The 22,758-nt window shown below is 42.4% G+C and overlaps 1 protein-coding gene across 10 annotated transcripts in view; it reads left to right on the top strand.

Moving 5' to 3' along the window:
• Nucleotides 1–22,758, top strand: part of cnot1 (CCR4-NOT transcription complex, subunit 1) — a 35,258-nt gene that overhangs the window by 11,528 nt on the left and 972 nt on the right. For 2 of the 10 annotated variants that reach the window (XM_039809357.1, XM_039809356.1), the window contains exons 7-49: nucleotides 262–465; nucleotides 637–805; nucleotides 1,257–1,383; nucleotides 2,955–3,065; nucleotides 4,322–4,492; nucleotides 4,726–4,853; nucleotides 6,712–6,952; nucleotides 7,097–7,216; nucleotides 7,521–7,643; nucleotides 7,790–7,941; nucleotides 8,819–8,969; nucleotides 9,118–9,331; nucleotides 9,741–9,866; nucleotides 10,318–10,442; nucleotides 10,611–10,897; nucleotides 10,986–11,064; nucleotides 11,194–11,448; nucleotides 11,602–11,742; nucleotides 11,835–12,014; nucleotides 12,254–12,370; nucleotides 12,479–12,589; nucleotides 12,780–12,857; nucleotides 13,158–13,335; nucleotides 15,582–15,736; nucleotides 15,887–16,183; nucleotides 16,330–16,470; nucleotides 16,616–16,720; nucleotides 16,907–17,026; nucleotides 17,288–17,482; nucleotides 17,597–17,739; nucleotides 17,988–18,096; nucleotides 18,331–18,500; nucleotides 18,862–18,933; nucleotides 19,227–19,458; nucleotides 19,556–19,804; nucleotides 20,285–20,448; nucleotides 20,637–20,754; nucleotides 20,878–20,979; nucleotides 21,100–21,273; nucleotides 21,491–21,640; nucleotides 21,737–21,917; nucleotides 22,229–22,361; nucleotides 22,442–22,576. In XM_039809357.1, the coding sequence (XP_039665291.1) occupies nucleotides 262–465; nucleotides 637–805; nucleotides 1,257–1,383; nucleotides 2,955–3,065; nucleotides 4,322–4,492; nucleotides 4,726–4,853; nucleotides 6,712–6,952; nucleotides 7,097–7,216; nucleotides 7,521–7,643; nucleotides 7,790–7,941; nucleotides 8,819–8,969; nucleotides 9,118–9,331; nucleotides 9,741–9,866; nucleotides 10,318–10,442; nucleotides 10,611–10,897; nucleotides 10,986–11,064; nucleotides 11,194–11,448; nucleotides 11,602–11,742; nucleotides 11,835–12,014; nucleotides 12,254–12,370; nucleotides 12,479–12,589; nucleotides 12,780–12,857; nucleotides 13,158–13,335; nucleotides 15,582–15,736; nucleotides 15,887–16,183; nucleotides 16,330–16,470; nucleotides 16,616–16,720; nucleotides 16,907–17,026; nucleotides 17,288–17,482; nucleotides 17,597–17,739; nucleotides 17,988–18,096; nucleotides 18,331–18,500; nucleotides 18,862–18,933; nucleotides 19,227–19,458; nucleotides 19,556–19,804; nucleotides 20,285–20,448; nucleotides 20,637–20,754; nucleotides 20,878–20,979; nucleotides 21,100–21,273; nucleotides 21,491–21,640; nucleotides 21,737–21,917; nucleotides 22,229–22,361; nucleotides 22,442–22,576 (6,733 nt within the window). The remainder of the gene's footprint in view (nucleotides 1–261; nucleotides 466–636; nucleotides 806–1,256; nucleotides 1,384–2,954; nucleotides 3,066–4,321; nucleotides 4,493–4,725; nucleotides 4,854–6,711; nucleotides 6,953–7,096; nucleotides 7,217–7,520; nucleotides 7,644–7,789; nucleotides 7,942–8,818; nucleotides 8,970–9,117; nucleotides 9,332–9,740; nucleotides 9,867–10,317; nucleotides 10,443–10,610; nucleotides 10,898–10,985; nucleotides 11,065–11,193; nucleotides 11,449–11,601; nucleotides 11,743–11,834; nucleotides 12,015–12,253; nucleotides 12,371–12,478; nucleotides 12,590–12,779; nucleotides 12,858–13,157; nucleotides 13,336–15,581; nucleotides 15,737–15,886; nucleotides 16,184–16,329; nucleotides 16,471–16,615; nucleotides 16,721–16,906; nucleotides 17,027–17,287; nucleotides 17,483–17,596; nucleotides 17,740–17,987; nucleotides 18,097–18,330; nucleotides 18,501–18,861; nucleotides 18,934–19,226; nucleotides 19,459–19,555; nucleotides 19,805–20,284; nucleotides 20,449–20,636; nucleotides 20,755–20,877; nucleotides 20,980–21,099; nucleotides 21,274–21,490; nucleotides 21,641–21,736; nucleotides 21,918–22,228; nucleotides 22,362–22,441; nucleotides 22,577–22,758) is intronic. The other 8 variants (XM_039809366.1, XM_039809365.1, XM_039809358.1 and 5 more) reach the window with 7 other exon arrangements.

Below are 22,758 nucleotides of genomic sequence, written 5' to 3'. Positions count from 1 at the left end.
GTGTGCTCTTGCATTAAACCTTGGTTGAAATGTGCAAAGCATATAAACATCCTTTTTTAATTTTTTTTGAGTTGAGTTTTTTACACTTTCCATGCAATATGGGCAAATTTGCATTCTTTTTTTATAAGTGAATGCTGCTTTTCATCAAGTTGTGATAAAGATTGGTAACACATGGGCATACAGGAATGAGGTGTCTAAATAATCAGAATCATGTTTATGGATGCCCACATCACTTTAAATAAACAATTGTTTGTTTCTCAGCTGCGCAGTTCATCAAGCAGAAACTTCCAGACCTCCTGCGGTCATACGTTGACGCAGATCTCGGAGGAAATCAGGAAGGTGGCTTCCAAGATATTGCCATAGAGGTCTTGCAATTACTGCTCTCCCATCTACTGTTTGGCCAGAAGGGAGCCAGTGGGGTAGGCCAAGAGCAGATTGACGCCTTCCTCAAGACACTTTGCCGAGGTATGGGGGGTCAACACACATTTTTTTTTTTTTCTTCAGATCCTGAAACCTTTTAAATACCTAAAGTTAAAAATGCATTTGTCAGACTGAATAGAAATGGTACAAATCTGTCCATAAATTGTTTTTCAGTGTTACTGTGCCACATTTGTTTGATTGTGTGTTGTATTTCAGATTTCCCCCAGGAGCGCTGCCCTGTGGTGCTCGCACCACTGCTGTACCCTGAAAAACGGGACATTCTCATGGACAGGATCCTGCCAGACTCGGGGGAGTTAGCTAAGACCATGATGGAGAGTTCTCTTGCAGAATTCATGCAAGAAGTTGGCTATGGCTTCTGTGCTAGGTGAATTCATGTTTACATTCTTCTAAGCTACTTTTTACAATTAACACAAGCTATAATTTTAAAATAATCTTGTGTATTCAAATCCTCCAGTGAATGCAGTGTAATTATGTGAAAGACCACTTAAGGGGCATTCAGACTAGGCAGAATTTGATACCAATGGGCTACTGCCTCCATGTTAAATGGTTGAGACTCCTAATACAGACTCCCATACACAGACTCACAGTTCACACTACACCATTATGAAGTTGACACATCTGGACATGTATCACTCAACACATTTTGCTAGATTTTTGCAACATTAGAAGTGTTAAAAATTGCCAAAATCTTAGAGCTAAAAACTAGGTATATGCCCAATTTTTTAATTTTTTGACTGTCCTATACCTTATACAATTTCAGTGGGGTATAAATTGATATGTGAATGTTCAAAATAATGGTCCCTATGTCTCTCCAGTCTTGATGAATGCAGAAACATAATCCTTCAGTATGGGGTGAGGGAGGTCACTGCCAGCCAGGTAGCCAGGGTCCTGGGCATGATGGCTCGCACCCACTCTGGCTTAACTGATGGCATCCCACTACAGGTGAGTTGCTTTATTTGTTATTTGTGTCTTTCTTTCTTGCTCCTCGTGTGTTTTCGGTAGTTATCCAACAACAACCTAAAGCCGGGCCACTCCAAACTGTGTGCGTGTGTTTCTCTCGCTCTCTCTCTCTCTCTCGCTCTCTCTCTCTTGCTCTCGCTCTCTCTCTGTTTGCCTGATTGCGTGTCTTGTAAGACACAGCCAAGTCAAGACAGCCAAAGGCACAAAAACCTGGGTGTTTTATTTTTAAATTTGTTTTATTTTGTAAAGTATCCGGCTGCACTGTGGCTTCTCCGCGCCTGATCACAGCGGTGTGGCCGGACAAATTGGATAACATGGGCGCCGAAATGAAAACTGCTCCACTTCCCGGTGTTTTGCGGCTATTTGCGACACTTCCTTGTGCGGTTTGTTTCTGGCGTAAGAGCCATGTGCTGCCGTTGACTACTTAACTTTGGTTTACGTTGGTTTACGTAATATGGACCAGAGGATAAGACAACATTCTATTTAATTTTAGTTGCAGTCGATTTCTGTTCACACACACCCATACTACAAACCAAGAGGTGTAAACATGAAGTGGTGAAACTGTTTGCCTAGTCTGGGTTTTACTTAGTTTCACATAAATAAATTCAGACATTTTAAAAGGAGTATGGGCAATTTGAACTCTTTTGATTTTATGCTACCTGGATCTCCTCTAGATAGCTCAGCTCACAAGATGAGACATGAGATTCGGTTCACGAGATCGAGACGAGATTTTAACACTATTTTAAAGAAAACTACCATGAAGAAATATAACTGGAAAAACAGTCCTTTATTTATTTGAAAGTCACAAAATGAAAAATGAGCACTGAAAGGTTTTGCCACAAACTCAAATAGGTATCTCCTATATAACTAAGTTACTTATTCCATATGTACGGTGGAGAGTCTCTTTATTCAGAGAACCAAGGTTACAATGTAACCAAGCGTTTTCAGAGAGAATTGCGAGACACATTTTACCTCAACGAAAAATCTCGTCACATTTTAGTCGCGCGAGATGTTATAACACCTCTAATGAAAATTTATGAAAGCAGCCCAGACATACAATAAATGTGTGTACTGTACCATAAAATAAAATGTATTAGAAAACTCTATAGAGCTGGAGAGTTGCTTAATTGACTGTAATATGTAGGGTTTAAAAAAATGACAGTACCCTTTTTAAATTGATATCAATAGCAACTATTGTACTTTATTTAATGCCCTTTTTTTTCTACCTTATTTTATACCCATCATGTGAATGAAAGCATTCAGTTGTGTAAAATGCCGCCACCACCACTAGCTGCTGTGACAGTCGGCCAATCACACGTCTCCATTAAGTCAAAGAACGCTTGTGGTGATTGGCTGCAAGAAAAACGATACAAATAGTATGTTTTGAGTATCGGTACCCAGCCATAGTAATATGAAAGGAGTCACTTGATTCAGTAACTTTTTAATATTTCAAATTTTGGTTAATTTCTGGTTGAGTGTTCTGGCTTCTGGATTCTTAACATTTCAACACACCAGAGCTTATATTTTCTATTCTTTTGTGTTTTCTCTCACAGTCCATCTCTGCTCCAGGAAGTGGTATCTGGAGCGATAGTAAGGATAAGAACGATGGCTCCCAAGCACACACGTGGAATGTTGAAGTTCTCATCGATGTCGTGAAAGAAGTGGTAAGTGAACCATCAGTTTATCTTAAATAGGCCCCATTTACACCTGGCGCAACATCTGTCCTGAGTGATCCGATCATTCCCTGGCCCTCTGGAGTTTTGTGCCCCGCCCTTGCCTGGAAAAGGCTGCAGTGTTGGCGGCATGGAGGTTGGCAATCGGTAGACCATGACCTTGTTTTTAGCTTTATATAATGAACCTGAATTCATGAATGTGGACAGAAATTCCTGTTAGGTCGCACCGTCTGCTGTTGCTATTTGGAAGACGGTGAGCCTGAGTGAGTGGTCAAAGGGAAGCCGCTGTAAAACGGTGGATAAACACATTTCATTACCTGTAAATTCTTCAAAATAAAAGTCCCATTTTATTTATTATAAAGCAGCAAAATCAGAAACTGTTGGGTCTTAATCAGTAGTAACTCAACATGGCTCCTATACAGCTAAAAGCGAACATGAAACGGTAAAATGAAGCAGATAACTGAAAGTACAAACGGGATTCAGTTAGATGCTACAAAAGTACTGAGAGCTGAATGCACAGAGACTTAGAAACAACAAAAATTTCAGTTGTTACTCACATAAATCATATATTACAACAAAAATATTTTTGTATATGCAAACTTTATTTACATATAGAGCAGGGAATGAGATCACAACATCTCAACGTGCGTCTTGAGTGACTACTCGAGACGCATGTTGAGAGACGCATGTTAAGATTCCTTTTTATGCCATGTATGAACTGACATACTTAAAGCAGTCCACTCGTGATCGGATCACCCAAGACGCATGTTAAGGCCAGGTCTGAACAGGCTTATAGGTGGCAGTAACTTTTCCTAAACATTGTTTACTTTCCACACACTGTCACTGACATACTTTCCCCAAATATAGTTTTAAATGGCAAGGATGAATGCATTAGAATACATTTTGCAGTTACAACTAAATTTGCATGTCAACTCCACTTAAGCATTTCAATCCATTAGATGGCATTTCACCTGCACCAACATGTTGCATTTTAAAGGCCCATAAGTCGGATCCTCTTCTCACTGTTGATTCTTTCACAGTATTCTTTAATTCTTTAAGAGTACTGTAGGCTTTTGTGTCCAGCATTTTGTCAAATTCTGCATCAGTACACAAGTAATACATGCACTATCCTGTCATAAACCTCACACTGAAGGTTGCAGAAATTTGACGTTGGTACCAGTTTACTTAAAAAAAATAAAATAAAAAAAAAAACTGCTGAGGTTTCACAATTTTTGTCTGTTCCCTAGAATCCCAACCTGAACTTCAAAGAGGTGACATACGAATTGGACCACCCAGGCTTTCTAATCCGGGACAGTAAAGGCCTGCATATAGTGGTGTATGGCATTCAGAGGGGGTTGGGCATGGAGGTCTTTCCTGTCGATCTCATCTATAGGCCATGGAAACACGCCGAGGGACAGGTAACTGACCAATATCTGCTCCATCTGGATGATGTAATTTCATGTGCTTAATTCTAGTTCCAACCTTGATTGAATAGAATGTATTGCTGTCTAAGAGAGTAGGATTAATAAAGAAGAGTCTTAATGCAAAGTAGGAATCGATTTTCTCTGTCCAGACAGTGGGGTTTGAGTGATTTAAGGTTGAGCCTTGTATTCCCTCTTTACATGTCTAATTGCTTGGTTTCTGTTTGCAGCTGTCATTCATTCAGCACTCCCTCATGAGCCCAGAAGTGTTTTCCTTTGCTGACTACCCTTGCCACACTGTGGCCATAGACATCCTTAAGGCCCCACCAGAGGATGACAACAGGGAGATTGCCACCTGGTATGGAGCTTTTTGCTATATAGAAGGATGTTTCAGTTGTTTATTCCTCCTTACTGGGTTTAGTTCTGAAGTATCTAGTCTTTAAAACGCTTAAAATGTATTTGCTGCATGTGACTCAACTCTACATTTTAAAGCGAAATTTCACCGCTGGAAAGCTGAATATATCTTTAAATTGGGTCACTAATGTAGTAGAAATGTGAAAAGAAAATTGAAATTGGTGCCTTCTAGGCCGAGATAAGCCAGAAAATGTGTTTTTGGCTCATATGGATGAAAGACACCAAATCCCAAAATGCACTTGCTTTGCTGCTGTATGAGGCCACTCCCAAGCCACGCCTACCCTTTACAGACAGACAGTGAGACGATCAACTCAACAAGTGTGTTTTATTGTCATTTCAACCATATACACGAAAAAACGTTTCACCGTGGCTCAAGTGGTGTTACACATTTAGAACATGCTTTTTTTTGGCCACAGCTGATACATTATCCGGACTTCTTTCAGCGGATTGATTGATAGCTCCAGAGTGAACAGAACTGTGTCCATGGCAACCCTCTGCTATGCATGGCAACGGTGTGTTATCCTTAGCAACGGTCTGTTATCAAGAAATAGCAGACCGCATTCTACATTAGAATTCAACCAAGCCATGTAATAAAAGAAGGCTAACACATAGCTACTAGCATTAGCTCTTGGTGGGCTGTGGTATAAACATTGAGTATAAACACAGCCGTACATTTGCGTGGGATGTAGCTAGAATTGTCGGCATTTTACAGTCACAAACTCCACCAGCAGTTAGTTGGATACAAATCACCCCATTTCTGCAACAGGCAGTCCGGGGTAACACAGCCCACCTCCACTAGTAGTCTTACCCGGTGACCGAGCAGCAGGCTGGATTGTCCACAGCAATATTTCCACAACAACAAAAACACAGCACAGCAGTCTCTGAACTCACGTTGGGAGTTTCGTTAAAGTTGGATGTAGTCGAGTTTATTTAATGAGCGGACACTTGCAAGCAGGATTGGTGAATGAGATGGCTGGCTAGCGTTAGCTTTCCACCGGCACACTCGTTCAACGCTCCCCGCTGATGAGGTCACTTTACCGGCCACAGGAATCGAGCACTACCGCTGGTCTCCGTGCAGGCAAAGCTTGCGTAGTGTGTGGAGTATTGCGTCTGTAATAAAGTGTCCTGCATATTCTCCGATGTGTTCCAATGTATCCCGGTGGTACACGTGTGTGGTAGTTTGAATGCACATAATTGTTGTTCTAAAATTTCCGTCGGGATGAACAGTTTCTGTTCCTGCTGAGAAGCTAAGCGAGGATTCAAGATGGCTGACACTCGTTTTTTCTTCGGCAATCTCCGGAAAAAGCCGACAGCCCAACCCCCATTGGGCTATGCGGAAGTGGCTCCTAATACAGGCTGTAGTCTTTTGCCTCTGGGCAAAAAAAACTCAGATGACGCAAAAATCGTCATTTTGCGTCATCTGAGGCTTTTTTCCAGACCCACAATACAGAGATCTCCCCTCTCAGGGGGACATGAGGGAGGAAAGCATGGTCATTCAAAAATACTACCAGGTTTATACTGATACAAAGCTTAATGCTAATCGGTGAAGTTTCCCTTTAAGCAATGCTTCCCCCAAGGCACATCCAATATAATAACATATCTAATATCATGATAATAAAAATCACCATTGTCAAACATACATTATCTATAGCTAATTGCTATAGTATGCTTTGGGAAACCCTGCTTTATGTTCAGAAATGTAGTTTGACCTACCGAATGCTTTTCAGTGTTGATTTACTCAGGAAGTTACAATGTCAGTGATGCAACAGTTTGTTTGACTGACTTCCCTGGACTCTTCACAGGAAAAGTCTGGACCTGGTGGAGAGCCTGCTTAGGCTGTCTGAGGTGGGCCAGTATGAGCAGGTGAAGCAGCTGTTCAGCTTTCCTATCAAGCACTGCCCAGACATGTTGGTGCTGGCACTGCTGCAGATCTCCACCTCCTGGCACACACTGCGACATGAGCTCATCTCTACCCTGATGCCTATCTTCCTGGGCAACCACCCTAACTCTGCCATTATCCTGCACTACGCCTGGCATGGACAGGTTGGTGTTGATGATTGTTGGTTTCAAGTCAAGAGGTCATTATTTTGTCCTCTGTGACCTTTGGTACTTTCAAGTTTTTTGTTGTCTTGGTTATATTCTTATTAAAACGTGTGTACTTATAATACCTGGTTGTTATTTTTCCAGGGACAGTCTCCCTCCATCCGTCAGCTAATTATGCATTCGATGGCTGAGTGGTACATGAGAGGGGAGCAGTACGACCAGGCCAAGCTGTCTCGCATCCTGGACGTGGCCCAGGACTTGAAGGTTTGTCCGAATAAACTAAATAATCACTTATATGGTGACTTCTCTGAACTTAAAACCTTCAAGCTAAAGCAGAATAATTAGGCACTTGTGTCGTAGCACACTAAACTGGTACAATGAATAATTTTCCTCCTGTTTCTTTATGATTTACTAGTTTTAGTCAATATTACATTAAAATAAGACAAAGTAGAGGGCATAGGGCCATATATCCTGTGGTGGTCCCCACTTTATCGTAAATGTAAGTATCATTTTCATGGTCAGTAAGCCAGTGTGTGTGTTGTTTTTTTTTTATTTTATTTTTTTTCAGTCTCTATCGATGTTGCTGAATGGTACTCCATTTGCCTTTGTAATTGACCTTGCTGCACTTGCCTCTCGCCGTGAATACCTCAAACTTGATAAATGGCTGACTGACAAAATCAGAGAGCATGGGGTATGTCTTCATATTGATTTACATACCGTTTAGAAAAAAATAAAATAAAAAAAAAATTTCAATAGATTGTTGGTGGTGTTTATGTTGTATTTGAGAATACCCACCTAAGAACATTTGTATTTTACAATCATTTTGTGTTTTGTCAGGAACCTTTTATCCAGGCGTGTGTGACATTCCTGAAGAGGCGCTGCCCATCCATTATGGGGGGTCTGGCCCCAGACAAGGACCAGCCCAAAAGCGCCCAGCTGCCCCCGGAGACCTTAGCCACCATGCTGGCCTGCCTGCAGTCCTGTGCTGGGTGAGAACCTAGTTGGCTTAGTCCCATCACTGTATTATTAGTAGGGTTGGGTACAGAGACCTGGTGCTAATATGGCACCGGTGCCTAAACGACCGGTATCTAATGGACCAAATAGCAACGCGGATTTCGATGTCTCATTTCGGTGCCACTCTAATGCCTCTAAAACTCTAATGAGGAGATGTTTGCTGTATGTGACAAAAAATTTTGTAGCCTAAAAAACGTGTCACATCACTTAGAGCACTTTTAAACACAGTTAAAATGCTGACCGCTAATGTTAAACGGTGTAAAGTGTGACTGGATTTTACTGTAGAGGAATTCCAACACCAGGACATAACGGTCTGCAGCTGCCGTTGTCGAAAAAACAGACGGTGTTCACTGAAACTGGTATCCTCGTGGTGCATTCAAAGTTATTGTAAAATACCCTTTTCCTGTCTGGTGGTTGTTTTGATCGTTAAACAGGAATTTACTAGTTAAATAAGTTACATTATTAATAAATCATTAAGTTAACTTTGACCATATGGCCTTAGCAATTTTGTTTTTAGACTTCTTTTTTTAAATTTTTTATTAAATATCGGTTCAGGCACCATTTAGGCACCGGCAGCGTTTTAAAAGTATCGCTTTAGCACAGGTATTGGAAAAAACCCAAGCCATACCCAACCCTAACTATTAGTTGCCCTTTTGATTTATTGTCAAAGTGAGGCCCAGCTTTAGTCACATTTGATGGTGTTTTGACCACATTAAGGCTGACTTCTAAAGAATGTGAAGTTTATCACAGTATAGTTATTTATAGACACCAATCACTCTCACCCTTCCATACAGTGTTATTTTTTTCTTTCTTTTTTTAACTTAAAGATTTGTTCCCTTTTTTTCCCCTCAGGAGCGTGTCCCAGGAGCTGTCAGAGACTATCCTTACCATGGTTGCTAACTGCAGCAATGTAATGAATAAAGCCCGACAACCACCACCAGGGGTGATGCCAAAGGGACGTGCTCCCAGCACCAGCAGCCTGGATGCCATCTCTCCTGTACAGGTATCTTCATATGGAAGCCACATCATGCGTGCATGCTGCAGACAAACTTTGTAATTCCTTCTCGTGTTATAAATAGGTGTCAACAAAACAGATCTGTTTTCCTAACTTTCTAAAAACTGGTCTTTATTATTTTCTTGTTTTCTTTCAGATGGACTCTCTGTCTGGCATGGGTTCCTTGAACCTGGGGGGCACAGCCACCTCCCACACTCAAAGCATGCAAGGTTTCCCAACCTCGCTGAGTTCGGCTTTCAGTAATCCTCAGTCCCCAGCAAAGGCCTTCCCACCACTCTCCAACCCCAACCCCAGCACACCATTTGGTGGCATTGGCAGCCTGTCCTCGCAGCTCCCTGGTATGGACTCTGGTACTATGCTATTTAATTCTTTCATTTCATGACAAAACAACCAAGACACATTTTAATACTAAATCAGCAAGTCAAGCTGCCATTTGGGTCTTATTTGAACTCCGTAAGAAACAAGACTGGAACACATTTTTTTTTTTTTTTCCACTGTTGCTAAATGCTTGTGCAAATAATGTGTGTACAGTACGCCAAAGCAAACTATGGCAAAGCTTACTTCAGAACTTAATTAGTTTGTATCAAGTTGGGAAGTTCAGAAAAAGTAACTGGGAAAACATTTTGTAAGGGTTAACAAATTTGGCAGAACACCCGGTTTGGTCACTCAATCATTGTCCCTATAAAACTGAACAAATGATTGTAGTTCAGAGGGTGATGTAGGTATGGATTTAAATGATTAAAGTGTTGTTTCTTTCAGGTCCTTTGGGCACAGGCATCGGCTCTGGTATTGGTTCTAGTCTGGGGATGCCAACGGTAAACACTGACCCTTTTGGCACCAGGAAGATGAGCACACCAGGCCTGAACCCACCTACCTTTCAGCAGAGTAAGATGAAGGCCTGTGTAGAAGTGTGACTGAGAGCCCACTCTGCTCAGCCATGTATTTCTTCTGCAGTGATAATGCTTATTCTGTTAATAAAAAAAAACTAAAAATTAAAAAAAACAAAAAAACTAAAATGCATTTTAGTGTGCCTCCCAAATACAGTCAAGACAACTTGCATACAATTTGTCTATTCTAGAACATTGGAAATACAGATCAGTCATTCATTCTGCTTAGACAAATTACACTTTAATGTAATGTGTCTACTTTTTAGTCAAAGAGGTCTAACCTGACTTGATCAGTTACAATACTCTTGGATTCATGATGGGTCACTTGGTTGCACTATGATGTTCACTAATGAGCTAATAACTTGGCTCTTACTTCATCACTGTTTCATTTACAACATTCAAGTAAATGAGTCTTGATGAAAAATGTCTTTCTACTCTATTTTTTCCAGCTGACCTTTCTCAGGTCTGGCCCGAGGCAAACCAGCACTTTAGTAAGGAGATAGACGACGAAGCAAACAGTTATTTTCAGCGCATCTACAACCATCCACCTCATCCAACTATGTCTGTGGATGAGGTACGTAGTGCTATTATTCAATTGTCTCTGCCAAAATCACTAACCTAAATCACACTCACGCATGCTTTTAGGCAATTAGTGGCTGCTGTTGATTAGTTCTATCATATTCTCAGTAATGTTGCTCTTCAAAGTAACTCATCTCCCACTACATCATTGTCCCGGTCCTAGGTACTGGAAATGCTGCAGAGATTCAAGGATTCAACCATCAAGCGGGAGCGGGAGGTGTTCAATTGCATGCTTCGGAACTTGTTTGAGGAATACCGATTCTTCCCCCAATACCCAGACAAGGAGCTGCACATCACTGCCTGCCTTTTTGGTGGCATTATTGAGAAGGGTCTTGTCACCTACATGGCCCTCGGCTTGGCCCTCAGATATGTTCTTGAAGCCTTAAGAAAACCCTATGGATCCAAAATGTATTACTTTGGAATTGCCGCCCTAGATAGGTTTAAAAACAGGTATTGACTTGTTTTGTTTTTTGTAAAATGAGTATGAAAGTAACAACAGTCATCTTGTCTCAGACTAACATATATTTCATATTTGTAGACTAAAGGACTATCCTCAATATTGTCAACACCTGGCTTCAATTGCCCACTTCTTGCAATTCCCCCACCATTTACAAGAGGTAACCAGGTTTCCTTAATTTATCTTTGCCCACCATTTCATGTCTTATTTTATCCCAACTATGACTACAGAAAATTATTCACAAATACAGATAAATTAAATCTCTCGCTCTGCTCCTTTCAATATCCTGTGTGTGCAGTATATCGAGTATGGCCAACAGTCACGGGACCCTCCGGTGAAGATGCAAGGCTCCATCACCACCCCCGGCAGTCTGGCACTGGCACAAGTCCAAGCACAGGCTCAGTCGCAGCAACCTGGTGTCCCCAAAGCCCCACAGCCAGGTCAGCCCAGCACTCTAGTCACCACAGCCACGACTACAACCACGGTAGCCAAGACCCCTACCATCACCAGACCAACACCCAGCACCTTCAAGAAGGATGTGCCCGTGAGTTTGGCTTTAATGTTAATGTCTATACACCCTAATATGCGACTTGTCAATTCTTTCAATTGGTTTTATGTTTTTCTGCATGCAAAAACTAGATCCAGTATACAGACTTGCACCGGTTTCTAAGGTAAATGTTCTTGTTCCCACCTGCAGCCCTCCATAAACACAACCAACATTGACACCCTGCTGGTGGCCACTGACCAAACAGAAAGGATCGTAGAGCCTCCAGAGAATGTCCAGGAGAAGATTGCGTTTATCTTCAACAACCTTTCTCAGTCCAACATGACACAGAAGGTAAAGTGGAAACAGACAAAACATAACTGTATCTCAAGAACCATAATGGCCAAATAAGGTTGTTAAACCATATTTGTTTTTGTTTTTTTCAGGTTGAGGAGTTGAAAGAAACTGTGAAGGAAGAGTTTATGCCATGGGTGTCTCAGTACCTGGTGATGAAGCGTGTCAGCATTGAGCCCAACTTCCACGGTCTCTACTCCAACTTTCTGGACACTCTCAAGAACCCTGAGTTTGTGAAGATGGTCCTCAATGAGACATACAGGAATATCAAGGTAAAACAGTGGGGGATAAAATGGTAACTTGAGTGCTTTAAAATCTTCAAAAGCACAAAGGTTTAATTTTTCTAATTTGCAGCCTACTATAAATATAATTTTCTTGTTTTGTGTATTCTAGTGTTTTGCCTGCCACTAATTGCTTAGTGTAAAATATCTCTGTTCCTATTGATCACAGTTGCAGCACTGCTAAGGAACTTATAATTAGCAAAATACTGATACTCCTCAATTTCTTTCAGGTTCTGTTGACTTCTGACAAGGCAGCTGCCAATTTCTCTGATCGCTCCCTGCTGAAGAACCTGGGCCACTGGTTGGGCATGATTACACTGGCCAAAAACAAGCCTATTCTTTACACAGTAAGAATTTGTTTAAAAAATAAATAATAATAATTTGGTTGTTTCGTTACGTGGTGGGTCTCCTGTCAGCTTTCGAGTTGGCTGACGTATCTTTCTCCTTTTTTCCAGGATCTGGAAGTAAAGTCTCTGCTACTGGAAGCCTATGTGAAAGGCCAGCAGGAGCTACTGTACGTGGTTCCCTTTGTGGCCAAAGTTTTGGAGTCCAGTCTACGAAGCATGGTTAGTAAAATAGGTTTAGACTAATAGGTGTCTCCCTGCCATTTACATTCCTCATACCACTTCCAGTATGTCATGCTGTCATATTTGTACACACTCTGTTAATAAAATTGGCTTGTGCTTACCTGATTCCACTGTTAGAGTTTCTGTGGATTATTTAGTGATTTTAACTTGTGTGTCTCTGATGTTGTAGGTCTTCAGGCCCCAGAACCCCTGGACCATGGCCATCATGAATGTTCTTGCTGAGCTGCATCAAGAACATGATCTCAAGGTAATATCTATATAGCCACTTAACTGCAGGCAGCTCTTGGAAATGCCATCCATCAAAATAATAGATTAAAAAAATTGGTTTAGTAGCAGATCTGAAGTGGTCATGCTACAAAACATTGTTTAACTAAACTTGTTAACCGTAACCCAACTCTATCCAGCATTGTCAGCTAATGCATTCTATATTACATGGCCTATCGCATAATTGTCCATAACCTGTTTGTTGCCACTTCCAGCTATAATACAGAAACAGTATTTATCAATAATTAAATAATTTCTTACATTGTTCTCTTGTTTACTGCAGCTGAACTTAAAGTTTGAGATTGAAGTTCTGTGTAAGAACTTGTCTTTGGACATCAACGATCTCAAGCCAGGAAACTTGCTGAAGGACAAAGATAAGCTGAAGAGCCTGGAGGAACAGCTGTCTGCGCCAAAGAAGGAGGCAAAGCCTCCAGAGGAGATGCTGCCAGTGTCTACCACAGGTGGGCGCTCCACATTTGCTTTTAACTTTGCAATCCTTTCTACATACGGTGTCTAAATTTTGAAAGATTTGAGCTACAACTTTAATTTAAGTTGGATTTGTTTGTCCATTTAGCTTTTAGCATATCGTATGTCAGTATCAATCCAGAGGGTGGACGTTTTCTCATAAACCCCAGTAATGACTATCCCTCCCAAATGATTAAAGAAACGCATTGTGGCCCACACTGGCCAAGTCTGAAATACCTATTTAAAACCATCGCTGTCAATAGGATGAACTTGAGTTAATCGTTTTTATTTTGAATATTAAAGGTGCTCTAAGCGATGTTGGGTGATGTCACTTCTTGTTGACGTTCGAAGTATTGTCAAACAAAACGGAGGCTAGTTTGCCCCTCCCTCCCTCCTCCTCATCCCGTCCCCTCTCCCTCCCTTCCGTGCACTAACCCCCCGACCCCTACCCCCAAATCCTTGTTGTCGGCTATTGGCTGGAACACAGTTTATGTTACGTGGTGCAGGTTGGCGCGGTTTGTTTTGTTGCCGTTTGTGGAGCCTGGGCTGTCTACAGAGACAGTGATTTTTTACAGTGTGTTCATGGGACAGGCAGCTAGCGGACAGTGAAGAGATGTTTACTGTATGTGACAAAAAATGTTGTAGCCTAAAAACGCTTGACATCGCTTAAAGCACCTTTTTAAGTAAATAATGTTAACATATAAATATGAAAAAAAATGCTGTGATGATTATTACAATACTAATTTTACATTTATACATTTAATTTCCCCTTGTCTAGTTTTGTCATATAATATATTTTGCTCTGTGACGATCTTTAAGAATTCTTTTAAAATATGTCTCACTCAAAGCTTACATTACTTCTTTTTCAGGGTACCCGCGGGGTCTTAAAAGCATTGAAAAAGTCTTTAATTTGATAATCTCAAATTAAGGCCTCAAAAGCCTTGAATTTGGTATACAAAGTCTTGGATTTCGTTACAAAGGTCTTATATTTTTCGCCTTTCCTAGGATTAAGTTCATACCGTAACAAAATGAACTGCTACTAATGTAGGCTAATTTAAAAACTGACCGGACCCCGTCTCTGGACGCACCGGAGGACCGAGACACAAAGTAAACACGCCTCTCTGACTGGTAACGGGGGGGCGGTTAAACTGAGCGCCGGATGTGCGGAATGTTTTGGTGTGGTGGAGCCTGGCTGGCCACTTTCGGCCTTCAGACAAAGCTCAAGGTAACAGGCTAACGGCTTATTAGCTAGCCAAACACCGAAGCGGCTCCATTAATCTGCTAGAACAAACGGAGCGAGCAGCCGCGCGTCTAACATCTGTTGATCCGTGCAGGACTTCACGGTGAGCGGACTGTTTAGTAACCGGCGATATGTGACTCAGGTAACGTAAAGGTTCGCTGCTACTGCAGGCGCGCTGCAAGTAAACCAGGGCTCGTGGCAGCACATTGAGCGTGACAGTCACCCATTTTGGTCTTTTGTCACGCACTCCGCCCCACATTGTATTTCTCAACGAAAAAACTATAATATATTTAATTAATTCAATTCATTAATAAATATATATATTTATCATGCGCCGCAATAATTTTTTCTGGCCGCCTCACTATGAAACTGACAGGAATCCAGTGTGTGCTCCAGTGTGTGCTTGCCTGTCCTTAAAACTTAAGATCCCTGAGTAAACGCTGAACTGAGCTGTGTGTTTTCAGTGTTAAACACAGCTGCAGGTATTCATGCACGACTGTTGTTGGTGATACAGAGGTGGAAGACTTACTCAGATCGTGTATTCAAAGTAGAAAAAACTGTTGTAGAGTTACAAATTACTTGTCAGTTACAAGTCCTGCATTCAACATAAGAACAACAAGTAAAAGTGCTCTTATGCAGTGTAATTATCTTATTTTATTGGATTATATTATAACCCAATAAATTGTATTAAATGACTGATACTTTAAATACAATGTGTTATTTAATTCAAGTAGCCTACTTGTACATAATTATTTTCTAGGTTTTGAAATTTATACAGATTTGACATTTTCCCCTCATACTTCTGTCGGAATGGGTACGAAGTTGGCATTGAATTTCATTTGAAATGGTATTAAAAAGGTCTTAAAAAGCCTTGAATTTAAGTTGGAGGATCCTGGGGGTACCCTGTTTTTGTTGCCCATGTGCTTGCTTCCTTTTTATGATGTCTGGATAATCAAATTTTTTGGTGTGATTTTAATCAAATTACTGTTTTGTGACCAACAGGAGACTTTGTTCCATTCGCAGCCCCTCCCTCAACCCCAGCTACCACCACCACCACTTGCACAACCACAGGGCCCCCCACCCCACAGTTCAGTTACCACGACATCAATGTGTATGCCCTGGCAGGTCTGGCTCCACACATCAATATAACTGTCAACGTAAGTGTTGGGTACCTGCAAACCACTGACGCAGAAGTCCACATAAACAAAACAAAAACACAAACGCCTTCTTTTTTGCTTTCTCCTGTTGCTTTCGATTGTTTTTCTCCTTGACTTTTCTGTCCTGCCTCCCCTGTCTTTTCTCTTTAGATCCCTCTGCTACAGGCCCATCCCCAGTTGAAGCAGTGTGTACGGCAGTCAGTCGAGCGAGCTGTTCAGGAGCTGGTGCACCCTGTGGTTGACCGCTCTATCAAAATAGCCATGACAACCTGTGAGCAGATCATCAGGAAGGACTTTGCCCTGGATTCAGAGGAGTCCCGCATGCGTGTGGCTGCCCACCACATGATGAGAAACCTGACTGCTGGCATGGCCATGATCACCTGCCGGGAGCCCCTTCTCATGAGCATCGCCACCAACCTTAAGAACAGCTTTGCTGCTGCACTAAGGGTAAGCTGAATGACTGACTACATGAGGGTTTTTGTTTAATTGTTAGTTTCATAATCTATAAAAAGACAAAGTGTAGACAGAGCTTTCTTACCCCTTTCCCCATGTACCATTCCTGCTGGTTTAACTCAAGGCGTTTATTCCCTCAGGCCCCAACCCCCCAACAGAGGGAAATGATGGAAGAGGCTGCAGCCAGGATTGCTCAAGACAACTGTGAATTGGCTTGCTGCTTCATTCAGAAAACAGCCGTGGAGAAGGCTGGCCCTGAAATGGACAAGAGACTAGCCACGGTGAGACTTAAGGAAGACTAGATCAACAGACGTTAATATAAAGGTTTTTCCGATACGTGATGTGTTGCTAGTGTCACCTCAGCATGACTTGTAAAAATGGATTGGTGTCAAATTTCTGAATTGGTTCTTTTAACTTAACTTTTAGGAGTTTGAACTGAGGAAGCATGCACGGCAAGAGGGACGTCGTTATTGTGATCCTGTTGTTCTGACGTACCAGGCTGAGCGTATGCCTGAGCAGATCAGACTCAAGGTAAGATCACGGTAACATGCAGTCGTGCAATATACAGTATATCCAAACATAATTTACTGTTACCTCAGTTACTGGATCTGTCAAACGTGTCCGACAGGATCATGATTTAGTGTATTCACAGTCGGTACACACAGTCACACAAAGAAGCGGTGTAACAAAGTAACAAAATGCATTTTTGTGTTGTAGGTGGGAGGAGTGGACCCGAAGCAACTGGCTGTATATGAGGAGTTTGCCAGGAATGTTCCAGGTTTCTTACCCAGCAATGATCTCTCTCAACCCACTGGCTTCTTGGCTCAGCCCATGAAGGTAGGTTTCTTTTTATTTTATTTCCCCAAAACAAACTTAAGAGCTGAAGGGCTACAGTGCCTATTAAACAGGACAGTTTTATTTATTAAAGATTACCCTATATCATTTTCGTAAGCCTTATTACAGTGTATAAGAAACTAGAACAGCCAGCGCTTAACTAAGTGCCTCTTGTGTTAATAACAATAAATAAAAGTTGTGTTTTTGTTGTGCAGTTTTAAACCCACAGAACTAAATTCCATCTCTCTGTATCTCTGTTAACAGCAACAGGCATGGGCCACAGATGATGTGGCTCAGATCTACGATAAGTGCATGGCAGACTTGGAGCAGCATCTTCATGCCATCCCTCCAGCCCTCGCCATGAACCCGCTGACCCAGGCTCTGCGCAGCCTGCTGGAAGCTGTGGCCTTGGCTAGGAACTCCAGGGACGGCATCGCCGCACTTGGCCTTCTACAGAAGGTAGGGCACTTACTTTTACAATTGCAGTCTTTAGAAATGTGTAAGGGAGGCAAGGTGGAGGATTAATTCATGCATTTTTTTTTTTTTTTTTACGTTTGTTCCTCTATTTCCCAGGCTGTGGAAGGTCTTCTGGATGCTACTAGTGGTGCTGATGCAGACCTGCTGCTCCGCTACAGGGAGTGCCACCTGCTGGTGCTGAAAGCCCTACAGGATGGACGGGCCTATGGGCCACAGTGGTGCAATAAGCAGATCACCAGGTGAGTCGGGGCACATTTTATTTCACACCATTATTTATCCCATGTTTCTTTGTTAAGCTCCCTTTACCCTCACTAATTTGAATCCTATGAAGTTGTTGTTTGTCCTTGGGGTATGTCATTATAAATCTGAACAATTATTTGATTTGTGGAATGTTGAAAAGAATTAAAATGTCCCCCCTGTGGTGCATGATATAAGGTTGCTACATGTATAGGATATTTTGTAATATTCTGCCTGGGTTTGTTTACAGGTGTCTGATTGAATGCCGTGATGAGTACAAATATAACGTAGAGGCAGTGGAGCTTCTGATCAGGAACCATCTCGTGAATATGCAGCAGTATGACCTGCACCTGGCACAGGTACACATTTAAGAATTGAGTCATTTACTATTTAGATTTCACTTTGATGTGTAGTCTAGTGTTTTCTTTCTGTTGAAAGTGTTAACATGACCTAATCAGATCCACTATAGTTCAGTGTTTTAACAAAATAAATAAAATGATCAATAGATCTGTGCCTCGGTAACTTATCTTTGTCTGGCCAAGTAACATTTCCACTGCCATTACAAGCTCATGTTGATTTTTGCTTCCTTCTAGTCAATGGAAAACGGACTGCACTACATGGCTGTTGCATTTGCCATGCAATTGGTGAAGCTCCTTCTGGTGGATGAACGCAGTGTCAGCCATGTCACAGAGGCTGACCTCTTCCACACAATTGAAACTTTAATGAGGACCTGTGCACACTCCAGAGCCAACGCACCTGAGGGGTAAACAACTACAATGTTAAAACTGCCTCCGTGCCGGCGATAGCCACGACTGGAGGCATTATGTTTTCAGGTTGTCCCTTACGTCTTGAACACGGTTTAGGTGACCCTAATCTTGGGCGTCCACCTTAAAACTGTGATGATTGTATAGGTCCTCTGGGTTAAAGATTTGTGTGAAGCATCAACGTTTCAGAATGTGTAGCTTATTTGCAGCAACATCCATATTTGAAGCATTCTGTCATGATTACATGGCTTTGTGTTCTTTGTGTTCTATCAGAATCGGCTTTATTGGCCAAGCATGTGAACACATACAAGGAATTTGACTCTGTTTTTTGTTTCTCTCAATGAACTTACACACTAATAGACATACAGCAGAACAAGAACAGCAAAGCTTAACAAAGACACCAAATGAGACAGTGGGGTGTACAACAACTTGGTAAAAAAATATATATATATATATATTCTATACCACTTGGTCAGATTGTGGTGCTTTTACAACCCACAGGTTATCAATGTTTGTGCTTATTCAATGTATCTGTGCTTTACACTAAAACAATTGGTTGCCATAATTTACCTAACGATATGCCATAGATTACAAGTTTCCTGTCAGATTAATTTGCTATTTTACCTTGAAATCACTGTCTTATCTGTACCAAATTTGGGAAAAATCAAATGACTCGAATGTAAAAGGGGTTAAAACTGACTCCCCCCTGTCCTCCTCCCCCCCAGCCTTCCCCAGCTGATGGATGTTGTTCGCTCCAACTATGAGGCCATGATTGACCGGGCCCACGGAGGACCCAACTTCATGATGCACTCTGGGATTTCACAGGCTTCAGAATATGATGATCCCCCAGGCCTGAGGGAGAAGGCCGAGTACCTCCTGAGGGAATGGGTCAACCTGTACCACTCAGCTGCTGCTGGCAGGGATAGCACCAAAGCTTTTTCTGCCTTCGTTGGCCAGGTAAACACTCTTTTACCAGTTGGGTAATGTGCAAATGACCCAAAGTCGCACTGATCCTTGTTCCTCAATTTCATCTAATGACTCCTTTTCCCTCCAGATGCACCAGCAGGGCATCCTGAAGACCGATGACCTGATCACCAGGTTCTTCCGGCTGTGCACAGAAATGTGTGTGGAGATAAGCTATCGGGCACAGGCTGAGCAGCAGCACAACCCAGCAGCCAGTGCAGCCATCATCAGAGCCAAGTGTTACCACAACCTGGATGCTTTTGTTAGGCTCATAGCCCTGCTTGTCAAACACTCTGGAGAGGCCACCAACACAGTGACAAAGATCAACCTCCTCAACAAGGTACACAAGCAAAGGAAATGCCTGATCAATCACCTGTGACCGAACAGTCCAAAATATAAACTATTATAGCACATTATAGAAAATTGGTTTACGGCTGTGGTAATTAAACACCGTATGATCTCAAGAGCCCGCCAGATGCATGACTAGGTTTATTCTGCTAAAAACGAAGGGTTACAACGAATGCTACATAAATCAGCGATGCATGTTGAAGACTTTTCAAACCTTTTCACAGGGCTAATAACTTAATTCAACTACCTTGTTAAAACCTAGTTTGAAGAATCGCCCTTCTTCAAATACCTGTCGGAGCATCTCAGAATCCTTCATTGCTCACTTGACAGCTTGATTGTAATTTCCCTTTTTGATTATAAAATCTCAACAGCCACCGACGATATAAATACTTTTCTCCTCTGTAGATACTGCTGGCAGCCTTTGACCGGCTGCTTTACCTTTTCTGATTTGTGCTCTGCATTGTTCCTATAGGTTCTGGGTATCGTAGTTGGGGTGCTGATTCAGGACCACGATGTCCGTCAGACAGAATTCCAACAGCTGCCATACCACCGCATTTTCATCATGCTGTTGTTGGAGCTCAACGCTCCTGAACATGTTTTGGAGACCATCAACTTCCAGACACTCACCGCCTTCTGGTAAGAAATCCACATGGATCGATCATATCTGCAGGGCGGCGTCCTGCCAGGGACCGCTGCTCAGTGTGTGGAATAGAGGCAGCTCGGCTAGTGCCGATATTGTGCTCAAAATGAAAATATTTTAATAGTCTATATATGATTGCTGCACTTTGGGTTGGACTCAATGTTTCCTTTTTTCCCCTGTGCAGCAACACCTTCCACATCCTGAGACCCACCAAAGCACCCGGCTTTGTGTACGCCTGGCTGGAACTGATCTCCCATCGTATCTTCATCGCCAGGATGCTAGCGCACACACCGCAGCAGAAGGTGTGCAAGAATAAGACAAGACTATCTAATTTGCACCTTACATTTATTCTTGTTTATACATAAATGGTGCTGCCCATATTTTTTTTTTTAATTTTGGTCTAATAGACTGATGTTCTCTTCCAGGGTTGGCCCATGTATGCACAGCTGCTGATTGATCTCTTCAAGTACCTGGCCCCATTCTTGAGGAATGTAGAGCTCAACAAACCTATGCAAATCCTCTACAAGGTGCTCTCTCATTGTTCCTCAGTGTAATAGTAACTGCGTGTATCAGCCACGTTTGACAATAGCGAAACGATAACAAAACCAAAAATGAATCTCTTTGCTCCACCTGCCGTTTTGTTTCAGGGCACACTGCGAGTGCTCCTGGTTCTGCTGCATGACTTCCCAGAGTTCCTGTGTGACTACCATTACGGCTTCTGTGATGTTATCCCACCCAACTGCATCCAGCTTCGCAACCTCATCCTCAGTGCCTTTCCACGCAACATGAGGCTCCCTGACCCTTTCACACCCAATCTCAAGGTAGAGAGACACACACGCACACACACGTATACACACACTTTAAAATCTGCTGGTAATTATACATTCACAGGTGTTTGAAAGTGTGGTTTGGTATGGATACCTTGTACCTTTTTTTATTTTGACTTGACACAAGCCTATAGAAGCAGGGCTACTTAGCTTTGTTTGGACTGACAAATGATCTCATGAATCTGTGTTTTTATTAACACCCCTGCCGCAGGTGGACATGCTGAGTGAGATCAACATCGCGCCCCGTATCCTCACCAACTTTACAGGCGTTATGCCTTCCCAGTTCAAGAAGGACCTGGACTCATACCTGAAGACTCGGTCACCAGTCACCTTCTTGTCTGAGCTGCGCAGCAACCTGCAGGTAGGAGCAGTGTTGGACCCATTTTAAGTTGTTACTAGTATTAGACTTCACCAAACGACGATACGATTTGTCATCTATTTTTTTTCGCCTCCCCAGGTGTCCAACGAGCCAGGAAACCGCTACAACATCCAGCTGATCAACGCTCTGGTGTTGTATGTCGGCACACAGGCGATCGCTCACATCCACAACAAAGGCAGCACCCCCTCCATGAGCACGATCACCCACTCTGCACACATGGACATCTTCCAGAACCTGGCCGTGGACCTGGACACTGAGGGTAAGGGGGCAGCATCCAAACCACATCAGTTTTCTGTCAAATAGCAAAGTGCTGGGCAAGTCCAAGCTTTCTGCTGTGGGTTAATTCTTAGTCAGTCGGTACTAAAACACTTATAAAAGGGGTTGACATTACTTGGGTTTCCCCCGACTTCTGTGTTAAAAACCAAATTTGGAAAAGCTTTTGGGAAATTTTAAGTTGTATGTTTTTGGTGCGGTCAGAATTTAGATGTTCAACATCTGGGCTTAACAAAAGCAGAGCACTCTGATCAGGCTTCTCCCGTCATGTCTTATTTATTTAAAAAAAATTTTTAGGTCGTTACCTGTTCTTGAACGCCATCGCCAATCAGCTGCGCTACCCCAACAGCCACACTCATTACTTCAGCTGCACCATGCTCTATCTGTTTGCGGAGGCCAACACCGAGGCCATCCAGGAGCAGATCACCAGGTGAGTCTGAACTTCAGCGGAAGGAATACGTCGAACCGTCACCGAGTGCCGCTAGTTAAAGCTCTCTCCTTCTCTTCCAGGGTTCTGTTGGAGAGGCTGATAGTGAACAGGCCTCACCCATGGGGTCTCCTCATCACCTTCATCGAGCTGATCAAGAACCCTGCCTTCAAGTTCTGGAGCCACGACTTTGTGCACTGTGCCCCTGAGATTGAAAAGTAGGTTCCCTGTTGGACTCCATTGTTGTCCCATTTGTTTACAATAGCTGAGCCTGCACAGACAATACCTGATAGCAGAGCAAATGCATCGTTGCTGTTTTAGGGAGCATTTTGATGATGATACAAATATAAAGTAAGGTCAGCCTTATCTTGGGCCAGCTCTACTGCTGTTTAACTGACAT

Source organism: Perca fluviatilis, chromosome 8 (genome assembly GCF_010015445.1).
Source record: "Perca fluviatilis chromosome 8, GENO_Pfluv_1.0, whole genome shotgun sequence".
Taxonomy (NCBI): domain Eukaryota; kingdom Metazoa; phylum Chordata; class Actinopteri; order Perciformes; family Percidae; genus Perca; species Perca fluviatilis.
The sequence above is the reverse complement of the archived record's forward strand: the minus strand, read 5'-3'. Positions and strand labels throughout refer to the sequence as shown.